This window comes from Protopterus annectens, chromosome 11.part0 (genome assembly GCF_019279795.1).
Source record: "Protopterus annectens isolate FY-2018-M chromosome 11.part0, PAN1.0, whole genome shotgun sequence".
In the NCBI taxonomy this organism is placed as follows: Eukaryota; Metazoa; Chordata; order Ceratodontiformes; family Protopteridae; genus Protopterus; species Protopterus annectens.
The window spans coordinates 854909626-854928246 of NC_056745.1; the positions used below are offsets into that span (position 1 = coordinate 854909626).

Below are 18621 nucleotides of genomic sequence, written 5' to 3' on the forward strand. Positions count from 1 at the left end.
GATGCAGCCCTGGTGGGGGCTGTAGAGGTAGATGCAGCCCTGGTGGAATGTGATCTTATCCCCCGTGGGGTAGTTTTTCCATGGTGCTTATAGCAGAAATTAATGCAATGGGTTATCCATTTAGAAATGGTTTGCTTTGAAATGGCCTTCCCCTCTGCCCCTGCAGCAAAGCCAACTAGCAGCTGTTCAGATTTTCTGAGAGGCTTGGCCCTGTCCAAATAAAATCTAAGTTGTCTGTGCACATCCAAAGAGTGCAGTATTCGTTCACCTTTGTTTTGTGGGTTCGAGAAAAGTAGGCAAATGAATGGACTGATTTAGGGCCACACTAGACACCACCTTGGACATAAAGGAAGGATTGGTCCTGAGGGAAACCCTGTCTGCATGGACGATAATGAAGGGCTCCACTGCCATGAAGGCCTGTAATTCAGACACTCTTCTTGCTGAAGTGATGGCTAGAAGGAAGGCTGTTTTCCAAGAAAGGAATTTCAACTCTGCAGTTGCAGCTGGTTCAAATGGAGGGAGAGTGAGCTTTTCCAATACAAAGTTAAGGTCCCAGGCTGGAGTAGGGACTCGCCTGGGGAGGTCTTAAATTGTTGGCCCCTCTAAGGAACTGCTTTAGCAGGGGGTGAGAGAAGAGGGGTGGCTCAGTATTATAATGTGCTGAAATGGCAGAGGCATGAATTTTAATTGACAAGGATAGGCCCTTGTGGAGCATTTCTGTTAAGTACTGAAGAATATGAGGTAAACTGGGTACTGTGTTGCCCATCCCCTGAGTTTGGCTCCAGGAACAGTATCTTTTCCACTTTTCAGCATAAGATTTTCTAGTGCTAGGCCTCCTTGCTTCCAGAATAACATCCAACACATGCTTACTGAGGGATGTTATTGGAGAGCTCAAGGGATTAGCCAGGCTGCAATGTTCAGGGTTTGGAGCGAAGGGTGCAGAATGTGGCCCGCCTGCTGGGACAGCAGGGAAGGTGTCTGAGGTAGGTACCATGGCTCCAGCAGTATCATACTGCGCAAGAGAGGGTACCAATGCTGGTGTGGCCAGTCTGGTACAATCAGTATTGTCCTTGGTTTGTCCTGTTTGATCTTTAGCAGAACCTTCGAGAGGAGAGGCAGAGGGGGAAAGGCATAAACTGAGAGGCTTTCCCAGATAAAGGACAGGGCACCCACTTTCCAAGCTTGTCTGTGGGGAGTCCTTGTGCAGAATTTGTCCAAATGGTAGTTCTGGGTGGAGGCAAACAGGCCTATTTCTGGAGTCCCCCATTTGTTGCTCAAAAGGTTGAATATTTTTGGTTCCAGTTTCCATTCATGTGGGTCCATGAGATTTCTGCTTAGGTCATCTGCCAGTTAATTAGCTTGCCTGGCAGGAATTGAGCTTGTAGGTGCACTTGGTAGCTCAAGGCTGTGTTCCACAGAGCCATGGTTAGTCTGCAGAGAGGGTACGAGTGGATTCCCCCCTGCTTGTTTATGTACCAAATGACTGTGGTGTTGTCTGTCTTTACCAATAATTGTCCTGGAAGGATGTGGTCCTTGAAGGCTGTCAGGGAATTCTGTACAGCTAACATTTCTTTTTGGTTGATATGCAGGTGCATCTGACTCGGGTTCCATTTGCCCTGAATGCACTGCCCTACCAAGTTAGCCCCCCCCCATGCATAGTCTGATGCGTCTATTGTTAGGGTTTGGGCGGCAGGGGAAAATTGAAAGGGAGTCCCTTGTTGAGGTGGCAGGCCTCTGCCCACCAAAGGAACTCTGTCTTTATACAAGGAATGATAGGAATCATTGCTTCCAGGTCCTGAGAATGTTGGCACCATAGGCTTTTTAGATACCATTGTAGTTTCCTCATATACAGTCTTGCATATGGAATTAGTAGAATGCAAGAGGCCATGAACCTCAGGGCTTGCAGAATTTTCCTTGCAGATAGCTGGGTCTTTGTGGCCAGTAGTTTGAAGTAGGCTGTCAAATAAACTTGTTTCTCTGGCATGAGGAAAGCCATCTGGGAAGTTGTGTTCAAGCTTGCTCCCAGGAATACAATCTGTTGGCAGGGTACCAGGTGAGATTTCGTTTTATTTAAGGTGTACCCCAGCAAGGTTAGAAGTTTCTTTACAAATGCCAGATGTTTTAATAGCACGTCCTGGCATTCTGCCTGAATCAGACAATCGTCCAGGTATGGGTATATCTGAATATTTGTCTGCCTGCAAAATACAATGTTTGGAGCTAGACACTTTGTGAATACCCTGGGCGCAGCAGGTAAGCGAAAGGGAAGTGCAGAGATCTGACAGTGCATGGAGCCTGCTCTGAAGAGTAGGCATTTCCTGCAAGATTCTCTTATTAGAATGTGAAGGTAAACTTCCTTTAAGTCTAAGGTTGCCAACCAGGCATCTTTGCCCAGCATAGGGAGCAGCTGTTGAAGTGTTAGCATTATGAATTTTGGGATTACCAAAAAGGTGTTTAGAATAGAGAGGTCCAGGATAGGACGCCAGGAGCTGTCTTTTCTGGGTACCAAGAAAAGTCTTGAGTAAAAACCTTGTCCCCTTTCTTCTGCTGGGACAGGCTGAATAGCCCTGATACTTAGAACACAGAGAACCTGCTATTGAGCCTCTGCCCACTGATTTGGGGGTAGGTCTGGCCAACCGTTTGGGGTTGGCAAGGTGTGGAAGTGGAATCTGTATCCCTAGAAAACTATATTTAAAACCCATTTGTCCTGGGTAATGAGTTCCCAGTTTTTTGCATGCAGGGCGAGCTTTCTTCCTAAGGGAGCAGGCAGTTGAGCATGGCTTGGAAGGGTTAAGGTTAAGTCATTGTGACATTTTTCCATAGGGGGGTGTCTTACTACTTCCAGCTTTGGAAGTGGGAGCCCCCCCACTGCTTAGGCCTGTGTGTAGCCTGAGACTAACCTAGGTGGTCTGCTGTTCCTGGGTTTGGACTGAGAAGGCCTGGAAGAGACTGGAAAGGACCAATTCTTGGAAGGCCAATGCCTACTAAATCTGGGAGGCTGTACTTGCAGGAAATCTTTAACAGTTTGCATAGATTTAGCTTTTTCCTCCATCTTTTTAAGGATGACTTCTGCTGTGTTGCCAAACAGCGGTCTTGGTTTAAGGGAGCATCCAGTAATTTAGCTTTAACATGATCTGGCAAGTTTTGCTCCTTAAGCCAAGCATGCCTTCTAAGTACAGACCCAGTGACAGCAGCCCTGCAAGATGCTTCTAAAGAGTCAAAACCACATTGCAAAGTATGTTTACCAACTTGTTCAGCAGAATGTATTAAATCCTGTAATTCTTTATGTTCAGCAGCACAGTCAGGAATCAACATCATTTTCTGTTTAAGTAGTCCCAAACTATGCTGCTGATACTTTAACATATGAAACTGGCAATTTAAGGCCCTAATGGCCAAAGTACCAGAAGTGTATACCTTCTTACCCATCTGTCCAAGGCCCTGGAATCTCTACCAGAGGGGGCAGGGTTTTTGGCAGCAGCAGCAGACTTAATGCTCTTTGGTCCTTGGAAAATGGTCTCTGGATCCGCAGTAGGATTCTTGAAGAGGAACTTGTGAGAGTCTGGTACTCTGTAATACCGGTCAGGTTTTCTGGGAGCTGGAGGTAAAGTGTCTGGGGCCAGGCTAGATTCCAAGAAGGCATCATCTACAATGTTCAGAACAGGAGGGATAGCTAAAGGCCTGTGTTGAGGGAGGAGTAAGAATTCCCTAAGCCTCTTTTTGGAGTCAGAGTAATCCTGGCTTTCCCAGCAGAAATGCTCCCTAAGAGTGTGCAAGGTTTCACCAAAATGAAAATCTTCTGGAGGGGAAGCAGAGGGAATGGAATCCTCTGCATCAGAATCCTCATAGGTAGATAAGGTCATAGGGCAAATCCTGGTAAGAATCCTGATCAGAAGAATCAGAAGGAAAATCAGTTCTAGGTCTCTTAGGACTCCAAGAGCGGCAGAGGATGTGAATACCCCACAGTGCAAAGTGGCTGTAGGCACTACACTAGAGGGATTCGGAGTAAAAGAAGAATGGTCTAAAGTACAATAAATGGCCATAGCACAGTCACCCACCTCTACTGAGACAAAATGCTAGCCTGCTGTGGTGCAAAGCCTGTTTACTTAACTTTTTCTTTTTGTGGCTGGAAGAAGCACCAACCATAAAACCCATTTCTGTTCCATGGTCAAGCTGAAAACGGTGCCTCTTTTCTGTGGAAGTTTTGCAACAATTGCTGGTAAACACTACCAGTCCACAAAAGTGATTTTGAACAAAAAAAAAAAAAAAAATTATCCTCAGAAAAAAATGAGTTACTTTAAGTTACTTTTAAACTGACAAAAAATGAGTGTTCTGTTTAAAAGTATGTTATAGTCTTGAGACAGTCCATTAAAACACCAAGCTTTAAACTGACTTTCATTAAGAGAAAAGTAATAAAACATCAATTAAATGAAGAAAACAGAATCCCCCCCAAAGGCAATTTATCTGCCCAGTAAATGAAAGCACAAGCCAGCTTTCAATCACTGAAAACCTCAGAAGAGCATACTCTTCGGTGGCAGCAAAGCTCTGAAAGGCTTTGTGCCCAAACTTGTCTTTTAGTCACTTCAGCTCAAGCTGCTTGACAGTTTGTGCATGTGGAAGGTGCCCTGAACCTTTGGAAGTTGGCCAGCTGTTATTATCCTTGGCAGGATATAACCCATACAGCCAAGGCTATTGCAGCAGTGATCAACAAGATGAACATTGTGGATTCAGAAAGGACTGTAATACATTAACAGCCACCTTATGTTTCACTAACAGTAGCTGGACCCAGGACGACTAAAAGCAGTACAAAATAAAAACAAAACAAAGCAAAAAAGATAAACTAATATTAAGTTCTTAAAGACATAAGGGTCACATAAAAGTGCAGAGATGCTGTGAAAGGAAACATCAGGGGGATGGTTCTGGGTAAAACTACTCAATGTGAAGCAGAATGCTGATGTCTACAGCAGGAATACAGTTCAGCACATACTATGGATGTCTTGCAGTATACCTGGAAGAAAGATCTGCTGCTTCAGCTGCACAGAGTTCAAAAAGCTGAACTATGGCTAACTCGTCCATGACCAATCATCTCCAAGTACACTCTCTCAATCAACCTACATAAAGTGAACTACTAGATTTGCTGTGATCTACAGTCTAGAAAAGTTGTAAAAATCTGCATACTAGGCAGCAGTACAACAAAGCACCCAAAGATGAGTATGTATCTAATGTAACACAGAGCTCTCAAAAGGCATTATCCCCTGGGGAAAATTTTAACATGGTGGCCAACAATCCTACCTAAAAGAAATGTTGAACAGATAAGAAGCAAACTTACAGGTTAGTTTAGCAGCTATCATATTATGCTACTATGAATAAATCTCTGTCTGGCGCAATATTAAAAATAATGCTTCCCTGGCTAGAGAATACTCCTCTGGCTCAGTATCACTGCTACACAATGGCCCTTGGAACCATCTTGCCGATCCACCTGTTACTTTTCACAGGCATCCCCCTTTGCTAAGATCATTTAAGGTGCCTCTGCTCCGGCACGTTAATTCACCATACATGCCCACTGTTTTGTTCCGTGGTTTGCAAGGAGAGCATAAATTTATTCTTTGCAACTTCTGTGATTTGCAACACACACACACACATATGTATGTATATATATATATATATATATATATATATATATATATATATATATATATATATATATATATATATATATACATACATATATATATATATATATATACATATATATATATATATATATATATATATATACATATACATATATATATATATATATATATATACATACATATATATATATATATATATATATATATATATATACATATATATATATATATATATATATATATATATATATATATATATATATATATATATATATATATATATATATATATATATATATATATATATATATATATATATATATATATATATATATATATATATATATATATATATATATATATATATATATATATATATATATATATATATATATATATATATATATATATATATATATATATATATATATATATATATATATATATATATATATATATATATATATATATATATATATATATATATATATATATATATATATATATATATATATATATATATATATATATATATATATTTCAGTGAAAAACGTATGAATGCCACTGAATGTATTTTGGTAATATCTCCATTTAACCTCCTGTCAAGGACTGGAATGCCACGTCTGTGACAGTGTTATGAGAATTAAGGCTCTCCACAGATCATGCAATCCCAATCTCTTGGAGGGGGGGGGGGTGATAAAAAGTCTATTCATGGAACCAGGTTGCAGCAGTGACTGAAAAAATATGATGGACTCAGTTTTCTAGGGTACTTGCATAACAATAATAAGCTTGATTACTACCTTCTAAAAAGCTGCACAAAACATTTGCTTCATAGCAAGGTACAACACCTTAAGCACAAGAAACAGAATCACTTTAAAATAAGGATCATAACTAGTAGAAAATACTCATCTTAATATTGCACAATTTAAAAAAAAAGTTAACAGCTTCTCTGCTTATATTTCAATGCATTTAAACTCACCTGTGCAAATTTATTGTTATCTGTTACACATTTCCTGTCTTCAGATTCATATAGCTCAAGACAAACTGAAGAAAAATCTCCCGGAGCATGTAGTGTGTGATGTCTTCGGGCTGGTAGAGGAGTTCCGCATGGAAACAACACAGTATACTTATCTGCCCCTGATTCATCAACTTCCTGACAAAGAAACAGAAAATAATTTGCTTAACCAAAAACTGGTTCAAAGACTTTAAAAGTTCAACAATCTAGCACTCCTGCATCTGTAATTAACAAGACTCCCACTGTAGTGGTATCAGTATGTAAATCTAACAAATGGAAAAAAGCAGGTGTCAAACAACAAATGGAAGTGTCAAAAGAACACATTTGACACAGATAGAAAGGCTAAGTTACTGCACTCCCAGTCCCACAACTGATCCTCACAGTGAGAGTGTTGCACACTTGGGGCAGTTTATTTTGGGATGCCCTCACAAGTGGTTGCCTGATTTTCAGCCTTGGCATTTTTAAACCTACCATTTTTGCTAAAACAAGTAAAGAAAATACTGAGAAACAACAAGGGTGTTGCAAGATAGCCATTGATCATTGTAGCACTTGTTGAGGCAGAAAATAAACTGTGAGGTAAAAACTGATGCAGTGGCCAGCAAAGAAAATAACTAATGGACTATACTAATATAGAAGTAAGCATACAGATAACGCATTAATACTATACGTTGCTGATGTTTCTTTTACTACAAAGAAAGAAGAAAATTAGTGCTACCCCAAAGATTCTTATCAGAAAGAAGTAGGAGAGAAAATGTCTATTCCAAAAAAGCAAATGGTCTGAAGCAAAGAATTTGAACAGCTAATGACAACAGTACAAATATGCTTTAACAAATACATTCTATTCCGATACCACTAAAAATCACAACATGAACAGCTAAAAGGATAACATTAACTGCATCTGCCATTTGTAAGAATTTCAATTAAGAGAAGGAGACACAAAGATTAAATAAAATACATACAAATTTAATTTTAAAATAAATTAACTTTGGAAAGATTTGAAAAACAAGACAACAAAGACAAGAAATATAACCCTTGTTGTGTGGGGTCCAAGAAAAAAAGTACAGTTTTGTACCTACCATAAATGTAGATGTTCGAGTGCACATACTGCTGCAGTCATTACACTTGGGTTATCCTGCCATCAGGCAGGTCCTCGGTCGGCCAAATTCCAAAGTCTTGGTCCGGCGTCGGTTGTCGTCGCTTCTTCCCTGACGTCAGAGCGGCAAGGGTATAAAAGAGGCAGCCGACGCCATTTTCTTCAGTTTTTCTTGCCCCAGATGTCAGGTGTCCCCAAATAGGCAGGCAATACATGATGTTATGCAATCTCACATCAGTAGATAAAGCCAATCAGTAGATGCAAGCAAATACACCATATAGGAATACCCCAAGCTGGATGCATGCAAGAGGTGTTTGTCATAAGCCCTGTCCTGGGAGGGGATGGAGGGAGGGTAACCTGGACTGCAGCAGTATGTGCACTCGAACATCTACATTTATGGTAGGTACAAAACTGTACTATGTTCATCGTGCCATACTGCTGCAGTCATTACACTTGGGTGAATCCCAAAGCTATGGAAGGGTGGCTGGTATTAAGCTGAATTAGGAGGGGCTAGAATGCCCTGCAGGACTGCGGTGGCAAAGCCCCCTCTAGATTTAGAGTATAGTGGCAGGTGGTAGTACTTGGTAAAAGTGTGCACTGAACTCCAGGTAGCTGCTTCCAAAATGTCCTTGGTTGGGACCCCCCTAAGATATGCTGCTGACGTAGCTGTTGCCCTGGTGGAGTGTGATCTGATGAGTCCTGGCACTGTTTTCCCATGAAAAGAATAACAAAAGCGGATGCAGTGGGCTATCCATTTTGAAATAGTCTGTTTGGAAATAGCCTTTCCTTGAACACCAGCAGCATAAGACACAAAAAGTTGTTCAGATTTTCTGAATGACTTTGTCCTGTCCAAATAGTATCGAAGTTGCCTGTGAATGTCCAAGGAGTGAAGTAGTCTCTCCCCTTCATTCTGGGGGTTTGGGTAAATGGATAGCCTGATTCAAAGCCACACTGGATACTACCTTTGGCATGAAGGTAGGGTTGGTACGTAAGGAGACTCTGTCCTGATGGAAAATGAGGAAAGGTTGCACTGCCATAAGGGCCTGTAGCTCCGAAACCCTGCGTGCTGAGGTAATAGCCAAAAGCAGAGCTGTTTTCCATGACAAGTATTGTAGTTCTGCTGAGGAGGCAGGTTCGAAAGGAGGCAATGTCAATTTTTCCAGCACGAAGTTAAGGTCCCAAGCTGGAGCAGGTGGTTTTCGTGGGGGCCTTATATTTTTTGCCCCTCTGAGGAACTGTCGTAGTAGAGGATGTGAGAATAAGGGGGGATCCGTATTGTATTGGGCTGAAATAGCTGAGGCGTGGATTTTGCTGGATGAGAAGGAAAGGCCACTGTTTAACATCTCAGCTAGGTACTGTAGAATCTGAGGTATATTTAATATCCCAGGATTTTGGCCTTTTGCTTGGTTCCATGCACAAAATTGCTTCCATTTGTCTGAGTAAGCCTTTCTGGTACTGGGTCTCCTGGCCTCCAAGATGACATTCTGGACCTCCTTTGAGACGAGTGTAGATTGGTAAGCTAAGGTATTTTCCATGCAGCTAGATTTAGTGTCCTGAGCTGACTGTGGAGGATCTTGTAATTTTGCTGAGACAACAGAAATGGGAATTGAGGTAGGATCCAAGGTGGTGACTGAGACAGTTTCTTTAGGAGCGGGTACCAGTGCTGACGAGGCCAGTCCGGAGCAATGAGAATCATTTGTGGCCTCTCCTCTCTGACTTTTAGTAATACTTTTGTCAGTAAGGGTAGAGGTGGGAAGGCATAGGTTGTCAATGTTGTCCAACTGAAAGATAGAGCGTCCACTTTCCAGGCCTGTGGATGGTAGGTCCTTGTGCAGAATTTTTTCAGCTGGTAATTGGTGTGGGAGGCAAATAGATCTATGTCTGGCTGTCCCCATTTTCGTGTTATAATTGAGAATACTTGAGGGTATAATTCCCACTCGTGAGGGTCTGTCATATTTCTGCTTAATTTGTCTGTCAGTATGTTTTCCTTTCCTGGTAGGAATTGCGCTTGTAGTTGTACCTGTAAGGCCAATGCTGTGTCTCACAGGGACATTGCCTGTCTGCACAGGGGGTAGGAATGTGTGCCTCCCTGCTTGTTTATGTACCATATAACTGTGGTGTTGTCTGTTCTTAATAATAGTTGGCCTGGATGCAATAGGTCCTTGAAGGCTGTAAGAGCATTTTGCACTGCTAGCATCTCCTTTTGGTTGATGTGAAGGTGCATCTGTTTTTGAGACCATCTTCCATGAATGCACTGACCTGCCATGTGTGCTCCCCAGGCATAGTCTGAAGCATCTGTTGTGATGGTTTGATTTGCTTGAGGTATGCAGAAAGGGAGACCCGTGTTTCCTTGGCATGCTTGAGCCCACCACAAAAATTCCTTTTGAAGGCATGGAATGAGTGGTATAATTGTTTCCAGGCTGTGTTTGTGTTGAGACCATAAGTTGTTCAGGCACCATTGTAGTTTCCTCATATGCAGCTTTGCAAATGGTATTAGAAGAATGCAGGATGCCATGAACCCCAAAGCCTGCAGGATTTTCCTTGCAGTAAGCTGGGTTAAAGTTGCCATTTTTCTGAAATATTGAGACAGTTGCCCTTTCTTGTCTGGCGTGAGATAAACCATATGGGCCATTGTATCCAAGCTGGCACCCAGGAATATTATTTATTGTGAGGGTATTAGTTTTGATTTCTTTTTGTTTACTGTGTACCCTAGGCAATTTAACATTTTTATTACAAACGCCAGGTGCTGTAGTAGAATGTCCTTGCTGTCCGCTTGGATCAGGCAGTCGTCCAGATATGGGTAAATTTGTATTCCTCGTTGTCTGCAAAATGCAATTACTAATGCCAGGCATTTCGTAAATACTCTGGGCACAGTAGAGAAGCCAAAAGGCAATGCAGAGAATTGATAATGCATTGTACCTGCAAGAAATCTGAGGTATCTTCTGCAATCTTGTCTGATAGGGATATGCAGGTATGCCTCCTTGAGGTCCAACATTACCAGCCAAGACTCCTTGCCCAGCATGGGAAGAAGCTGCTGTAATGTGAGCATCTTGAATTTTGGTACCTCTAAGTACGTGTTCAGGATAGATAGGTCTAAGATTGGTCTCCAGTCTTTGTCTTTTCTTGGTACCAGAAATGGTCTTGAATAAAAACCTTGACCTTGTTCTTTTGTAGGTACCTTTTGAATTGCTTTCATATCCATGAGAGCGGAAATTTGTTTTTGTGCCTCTGCCCATTGATTTTGTGGCAGGTTTGGCATGCCTTTCATTTTTGGAACTGTATGAAAGTGGAATCTGTAGCCTCTGTTTATGATGTCCAGAATCCATTTGTCCTGTGTAATAATGTGCCAATTGTCTGAAAATAAGGCCAGTTTTCCACCCAAAGGTGCTGCCATTAAATGTTTGTTTGGCAGGCGTAGGGGGAAGTCATTGAGCTTGTTTCCTGAGTGGTTGAGGCCTTTCTTCTCCACCTCTAGGAGTAGTTGTTTGCCATTGTCTAGGCCTGAAAGAACCTTGTGGTTGTCCTCTGCCCCTGGGGCGTCTGTACCTACCCCTTTGGTGTTTGTCAGTGGCTGAAAAGGACCAGTTTTTTGATGGCCAGTTCCTGCTGAAGCGAGGAGGTTGTACCTGCAAAAAATCTTTAACTGTTTGCATAGCTTTAGCCTTTTCTTCCATTTTCTTTAAAACCTCCTCTGCTTTGACACCAAATAATACATCCTTTTGCAATGGTGCATCCAATAATTTTGCTTTTACATGATCTGGTAAGGTTTGCTTTTTTAGCCAAGTGTGTCTACGTACCACAGAGCCGGTGACAGCTGCTCTACATGAGGTCTCCAATGCATCAAAACCACACTGTAAAGTATGTTTTCCCACTTGTTCTGTTCCATGCAACAAATCCTGCATCTCTTTTAAATCTGGCTGATCTGTTTGTGTCATCTTAAGCTTCAATTGAGAGATCAGAAACTGCTGGTATTTTAGCATGTGAAATTGGCAGTTTAAAGCCCTCATGGCTAAAGTGGCAGAAGTATACACCCTCTTCCCCCATCTTTCTAATGCTCTGGAATCTCTTTCTGAAGGTAAAGGATTTTTAGCAGTAGAGGCCTTAATCCCCTTTGGACCCTGTGAAATGGTTTCTGGGTCAGCAGCAGGGCTTTTAAATAGAAACTGGTGGGAATCAGGGACCCGGTAGTACCTGTCTGGTTTAACTGGGGCAGGAGGCAAGGAGTCTGGATTCAGACTGGCTTCTGCAAAAACATCATTCAAAATATCCAAAACAGGAGGAATACCAAGGGGCCTATGCTGAGGAAGAAGAAGAAGAAACTCCCTGAGCCTTTTCTTAGAATCTGAGTAGTCCTGTCCTTCACAGTGGAAGTGCTCCCTCAAGGTATGCAAGGTTTCCCCGAAGGAATAGTCCTCGGGGGGGGGGGGGGACTGAGGGAATTGATTCCTCTGCATCAGAGTCCTCATAGGGAGAAAAGGAATTATCCTGGTCTTCAGAAATATCTGAGGTAATGGAAGCTTGATCTGAGGAAGGGTAGTCTTCCTCCAACCTGGGTCTTTTTTCCCAAGGGGGGCTGAGAACCCCTGATAAGAGAAATTAAATCCTCAGCCATCCTGAGCATCTGCTTTTTAGGCAGAGGTTGCTGGGAGGGGGTCTGAGGACCCTGTTTGCTAATTTTCATAGGGGCTTTAGACTTTGCAAAAGATTTAATGGTAATAGAAGTAGGTTTGAAAACACCTTCAGAAACTGAAGGCCTAGCTAAATTTTCTGGTTCCCCGCCACGAGTGGCTTCGGTGTCTGGAGAGGTAATCGGCTCCAGAGGGCCTACAAGTTCAGATAGTGAGGTCGCCGGTAAAATAGATTCAGCGGTGGTCAGGGGCTGCGTAGGTGCCTCACTGAGATCCGGAGATCCGGCGGCAGGCCTAAGCGTGGTCTCGGTATCCGATTTGGGCCTCGGATGCCTATCTTTATCTTTGCATTTTTTCATTAAACCTGGTGTCGGAGTATCCGACGACATGCTATCGTTAAATTTTTTGCCAAAATAATGAAGGGCGAACTCCGCCCGGCGTTTTATAGTGCGTTTATTGAATCTAGCACAAAAACGGCAGCCCGAGATGTCGTGGTCTGGGCCTAGGCAAGGAATACAGTATGAGTGAAAATCCTTATGCGGTATTTGCTTCCCACAAGAAATGCAATTATTAACTTTGTCTGACATCGGTCTGAGGCAAGAAAAGTTTCCCCAATGGGGTACTTAGCTTTAAGAAGACTTCGGCTGAAATCCTTTTCGGAAATCTCAGGAGCTGGCCGACCGGCACTTGCGAACTGCTTCTGCTTCGGGCACCGCACGGCAAGAAAGACTGAAGAAAATGGCGTTGGCTGCCTCTTTTATACCCCTGCCGCTCTGACGTCAGGGAAGAAGCGACGACAACAGACGCCGGACCAAGACTTTGGAATTCGGCCGACCGAGGACCCGCCTGACGGCAGGATAACCCAAGTGTAATGACTGCAGCAGTATGGCACGATGAACATCAGGAAAGTTATGGATCCAACCCTTTCTTAACAAAACTTGTTTATTCCAAAACTTTGTGTCAGCCAGAAGCACTTTCTTATGGACTAGAAGAAGCATATGACAGCTCAGTCACCTAAATCAAGATAGCCAACACAAAGTCCAGTGACAGTCACCATAAAGTCCATGTCCAATGCTGACAAAATGCTTGCACTTACACCTGCATGGGGCTTCATTATCTGCCAAGGCCACAAAATTCAATGAGATAATTATTCTTCCAGCAACATAGTCTCAAAAGAGTACTGGCACTTAAACCATTGGAAGGAGAAGATGAGAAAACACCCCTCTTTCCCTCCAAACTAAAGACATCCTTGAACTGTATTCCTGAAGTCTGCAACACTTGAGAAGAAGCTAATATTAACACTGAAGAAGCTAATATTAACACTGAAGAAAAAAAATCCCACCCTCTAAATCAATGAATGCACAAGTAAAAAATGCACTGGCCAAAGCTAAGAACACAGCTTCCATGGGACCAGATAATATACCGGGTAGTGTCCTGCACGAACTACAAAAGCAACTGGCACCACACCAGAGTGCTCTGTTCAACTACAGCCTCAGTTCAGGCTTTGTTCCCACTGAATGGCGCAGTGCTACACAAAGGGGGTGCAACTACTGACCCTGGGAACTACCGCCCTATCAGCTTGACGAGCCTGATCTGTGTGGCTATGGAATGTATTATTACAGACCTTTTAAATAAGGATATAGGGGACCTTCAAACCCTGGACACCACACAGTTTGGGTTTGTGAAAGGCAGATCATGTCTGCTAAATCTGATAGACTTCTTCGAAGCCATCACCAGAGTAGCAGATGAAGGTAAGGCTGTCCACACAGCCTATCTTGATCTAGCCAAAGCCTTTGATACCATCCCACACTCAGGAATCATTGATATTTCTCACTAATCTGGGCATAAACCCTTATGTCACTAGATGGGTTGCAAACTGGCTCACTAACAGAACCCACATGGCGAAAGTAGCTGACTCCATATCTGACTACCGGGCAGTTACAAGGGGAGTCCCATAAGGATCGGTTCTGGGGCCTCTCCTGTTTAGTATCTACTTCTCTGAAGTTCAAACCAACACCAAGGGACTCTGGTTAACCAAATTCACGGATGACTGCAAACTGGGAGCTATAATTGATTCTCAAGCTGATGTGGACATCCTACAAAAAGGCCTTATGGAGACCAACGGCTGGTGCCAAACCCATAGCCTTAGGCTGAATGCCAAAAAATGCATAGTCATTCCCTTCGGGGAAAAACACGGTGCCCACAAACTACCATATCGAACGGAACCCACTTAACTCTCAAGGAGTTATAAGGGATTTAGGGACAAAGGTAGATAGCAACCTCTCCTTCGACAACCATGTTGCCACTGTAGTTAGGAAGTCCTTCTACGTGGCACATCTCATCACAAAAGGTTTCTCATCCTGGAAAAAAGAAGTCATTATTTCTCTCTACTCATCCCTTATCAGACCCATTATAGAGTACAATGCCCCATTTGGCATGTACTTCACTAGACACATCCAACAGCTGGAGAGGCCAAAGAAATTCCTTACTAAGAGGATCTTCAGACTCAAAGACATGCCTTATGCAGAGAGACTTAAAAAACTTAAACTATACTTCGTCTCATATCCCTTACTTAGAGGCGATCTCTGCTTAACATACAGAGCCATGTCTGACCCAGTTCTGCTTGACATGCCTCATCTGAAAAAAATCCCAATTCCCCCCGTGCTACTCTCTCCAAAGACCTCAACCTTATCACCACATTAAACAGAACGTGCTGGAGGGACAGGTTTCTAACCCAGAGACTCCCAATTCTCTGGAATAAATTCCCCATCCACGTCAAGCAGAGCACCTCACTGGCCCTCCAAGAGAAATCTTGATGAGTGGATGAGAAATAGGAAATTCACCCCGGGGATCACTTCAACCGCACTGCTAGATAAGGGCACAGGGAACTAACGTCTGGTAAGCCAGATGACTAGGAACACTATTGGGCTAGGCTTGCAATGGCTCCAGGGCCATTAGCCTAGCACTTACCTATGAACCTATTCATTCAAAGATACATGTACAGCAAATCTATATCCTAGGTGGGGTTGGGGGCAGGGTAATGAAATGAAATCCGACTTAAAATGTCAATATATTTATTCTAGCCTAACAGCACTTTTAGAAAGCTCCATGTTATAACCTATATATTAACAAACTGAAAGCCTAATATCTGCTTAAACATCGTAGCCTACAATTCTTCCCTGTAACAAATATCACAGAATAGTTTTTTTTTTCAGCTTTGACTGCTTCAACTTCAGTAGCCTATTTTTCTTGTTAAGTGCTCATATTACAGAGCACTCTTTTTCTACACTTCATTAAAATAATCAAGAACTAATAATCTCTTGTACAGTTTTAATTTTATAAAATATACAGTTCATATACACTGTTAGAGCAGTATGAGCCAACACAGTTAACCCATCTCTAAATGTGAATTTTCTTTTACTGTTATTTTTACTCTGTTGTTCTCGACTCTAATACTACAGCAATAACGATATATAATTTTGAACTATGTTACTACTACTGCTCAAACTCTTCTCATGTGGGGCTGCTTTCACCCATCTTTATGTTCATGTACACATTTTAACCATCGTTATTGTGGCTATGTTACAATCCCTGCTGTATTATCACCTAGCTGAAAGGACTCCCATAGTTAAACTACTATAGGTATAATAATGCCACTATATCAAGATGCGTGTTTCTTAATTCTGTCATTCACTTTCTGCCACCAGCTCCCTACCATCCTCTCCAATCAGATAAGTTGCAAACACTGTGGCTTTCTGCCTATACCACTTTCTCAGCCATACACAAGTGCTACAATCATGGAAGCGCCTGCTGCTTATTTGCCAGGGATGCCTCAGGACGTACATGTTATTTTACTGTACTTGGCAAAGCCATCTACCCAGAGGTGCTGTTTGTTGTAAATGGCCAGGTTTCAACAGCATTGCAGTTTCACTCAAGAAATGTGAGATCTGACTATTACCACAAACTGAGTTGGGGAGATGATACAAAAAACAGACTGTTTAAAATTCCTTTTGCAACTGGTGAATAAAAGAGATACGTGTCATACTGTACAAGTGTTAAAGTTCTATGTCACAGTAAGAGATACAAAGATGCATACCACCGACTCTCTCTCTCTCTATTTTATATATATATATATATATATATATGTATGGGAAAACTACTAAGATGTTTCTTCCCCTTTCACACACGACAGCTTTTTAACCTAGTATGGGCCAAACAAGTTTTCCACCATCAAACATAAAAGCCTTTTCCTGCAGAGTTTAGAAGGGAGGGATATGAGCCAACATAACAAAATACTAAATTTGACTGGCATTGAACTTAAAAACACATCCCCAGCAACCTTATTAATGTTACTTAGCAACTTTGATAAAACAGAATATCCCGTGCCAGCATTTTCAACTTGACATTCCAATGATATTTTACAATTAAACCAAGACTGTTAATACAACTATGCATGCATTATAGGGCACAATCATTACTAACCTGCAAAATTTCCAATTATTATATTAGCTTATGTATATATGCACGGAAAGAGAAAAAGTACAACTGTCTACGTAAAAGTATCATAGCAGTAGATGTTTGTGTGATGCCCCTCCTCAGAGGCAGTAATCAGGAAGTCTCAATGCTCATCACTGACACTGGTGAGGGACGTTCACTTGGAACAAAAATAGATACACACAGTACTTCCAAAAACAGCTCTCTGCACCAATCACAATTTCCTTTAAGAGCACACAGGAAACACACTCAGTCTTGGGGCTGGGTTTCCCTCTCTCTTTTTTTCTCTCTCCAGGCCCCAAAATAAGACTCCCCACTGACACAGCTGTAGAGTTGAGTCCTCAACCAAATCTTTAACCACCATCTCTGTGAAACCAGTGCTCTGTGTCCCTGCTCCTAGTAGTTGACACACACAGATTTGATTTTCACACACACCTGAGAAAAGCTGGCACAGATTTACCAACTATACCCCCTCTGCCCAGACTGTAAGGTAGATAATGCCTCCAGAACACTCCAATGCCAGCTAACTCTAAGGGTCTTAAAAGGGTACCCAATTATACTAAGCAAAATTAATACTAATACAAATGGTAGTGTTTGACCAAAGCAGCAAGGCTTTCAGGAGCGGCCACAGTTTCACCAAATAAATACAAGTATTCTCAAAGGTTAAAATATTCTCTAAAAGACCAGCGACCACTAAAAGTTTAAATATATTTAATAATAAATAATAAAAGAACATCAGAATACTTATCTATTTACAATAAACACCAGAGTTTCAGACACAAGAAATATTAAAAATAACACAGATAGAAAGGTTCACACAGAGACAGAAATACAGTACTTAACTAATTTCACTATATTTTCCTGACTAACCTAAAGAATTACTGCTTCCTATTTACTTAATAAAGCAAGTCAAGATGAAGTGGGTGAGTGGTCCTTCTTTGTCAGTTCCAAAACAGACTGCCCCAAGACTGACTTCCATCTCATCTAGTATTAAAACATCATTTCAGTGCTGGGTTACAGAATGAGATCACACACAACTGGTCATCTGACACCTGGTTCCCACGCTATCCATTTTTAATAGAAACTGAACCAGAATCTAGCACATATGTGCCACAATACAAACACATAGAGCTTTGCTAAGATGAGTTATAGCATCTGGAAGCTATAAAACCATTTCAAAAACTTCTACCCTTTCAGGGTAGAAATTAGTTCAATCCTAAGGACAATACAGTAGGATTCCTAGTCCTGGTTTTCACAGACATTTTGTCTCTGGCTGCAATCAGAACTGTAAGATACAATCTTTACGGCCTAAAGCAGGTAATTTAATTTCAGACTATTTTTCAAAGTTAGCTGGACTGACAGTAACCTCTTGCAGTATTCTCTGTTACAAAGTATTCATTTCAACAGTTACAATACAGTATATTTCCTTTTTATCCAGCAGGACCCACTGTTGGTACATTTTTAACACAAGCACCTGCACAAATCAGTTTGACATACAAATGACACACAGTTCTTTACAAAACTCCAGCTAGCGTTGCTGGCATATGGTACACATCCACTGCTCTACTTCTCCTGGCACAGCTGGCAATACCTCACATCATCACAGTATGAATAGATCATATTTGCAGTAGCCTAAGATATATTGGTTATTCACTGCCAAGGACATGACAAACAGCCAGGTACCAAAGCCCAATGTCATCTTCCACATATTTTAACAACTAAACAGCTTGAGGAGAGCAGTATGAAGTCTCTGGCTAGGGT

The 18621-nt window shown here is 41.7% G+C and overlaps 1 protein-coding gene across 2 annotated transcripts in view; it reads right to left on the reverse strand.

Moving 5' to 3' along the window:
• HSPA14 (heat shock protein family A (Hsp70) member 14) overlaps window positions 1–18621 on the reverse strand; it is a 580056-nt gene that overhangs the window by 173352 nt on the left and 388083 nt on the right. For both annotated transcript variants that reach the window (XM_044088271.1, XM_044088270.1), the window contains exon 12: window positions 6610–6783. In XM_044088271.1, coding sequence (XP_043944206.1) covers window positions 6610–6783 — 174 coding nt within the window. The remainder of the gene's footprint in view (window positions 1–6609; window positions 6784–18621) is intronic.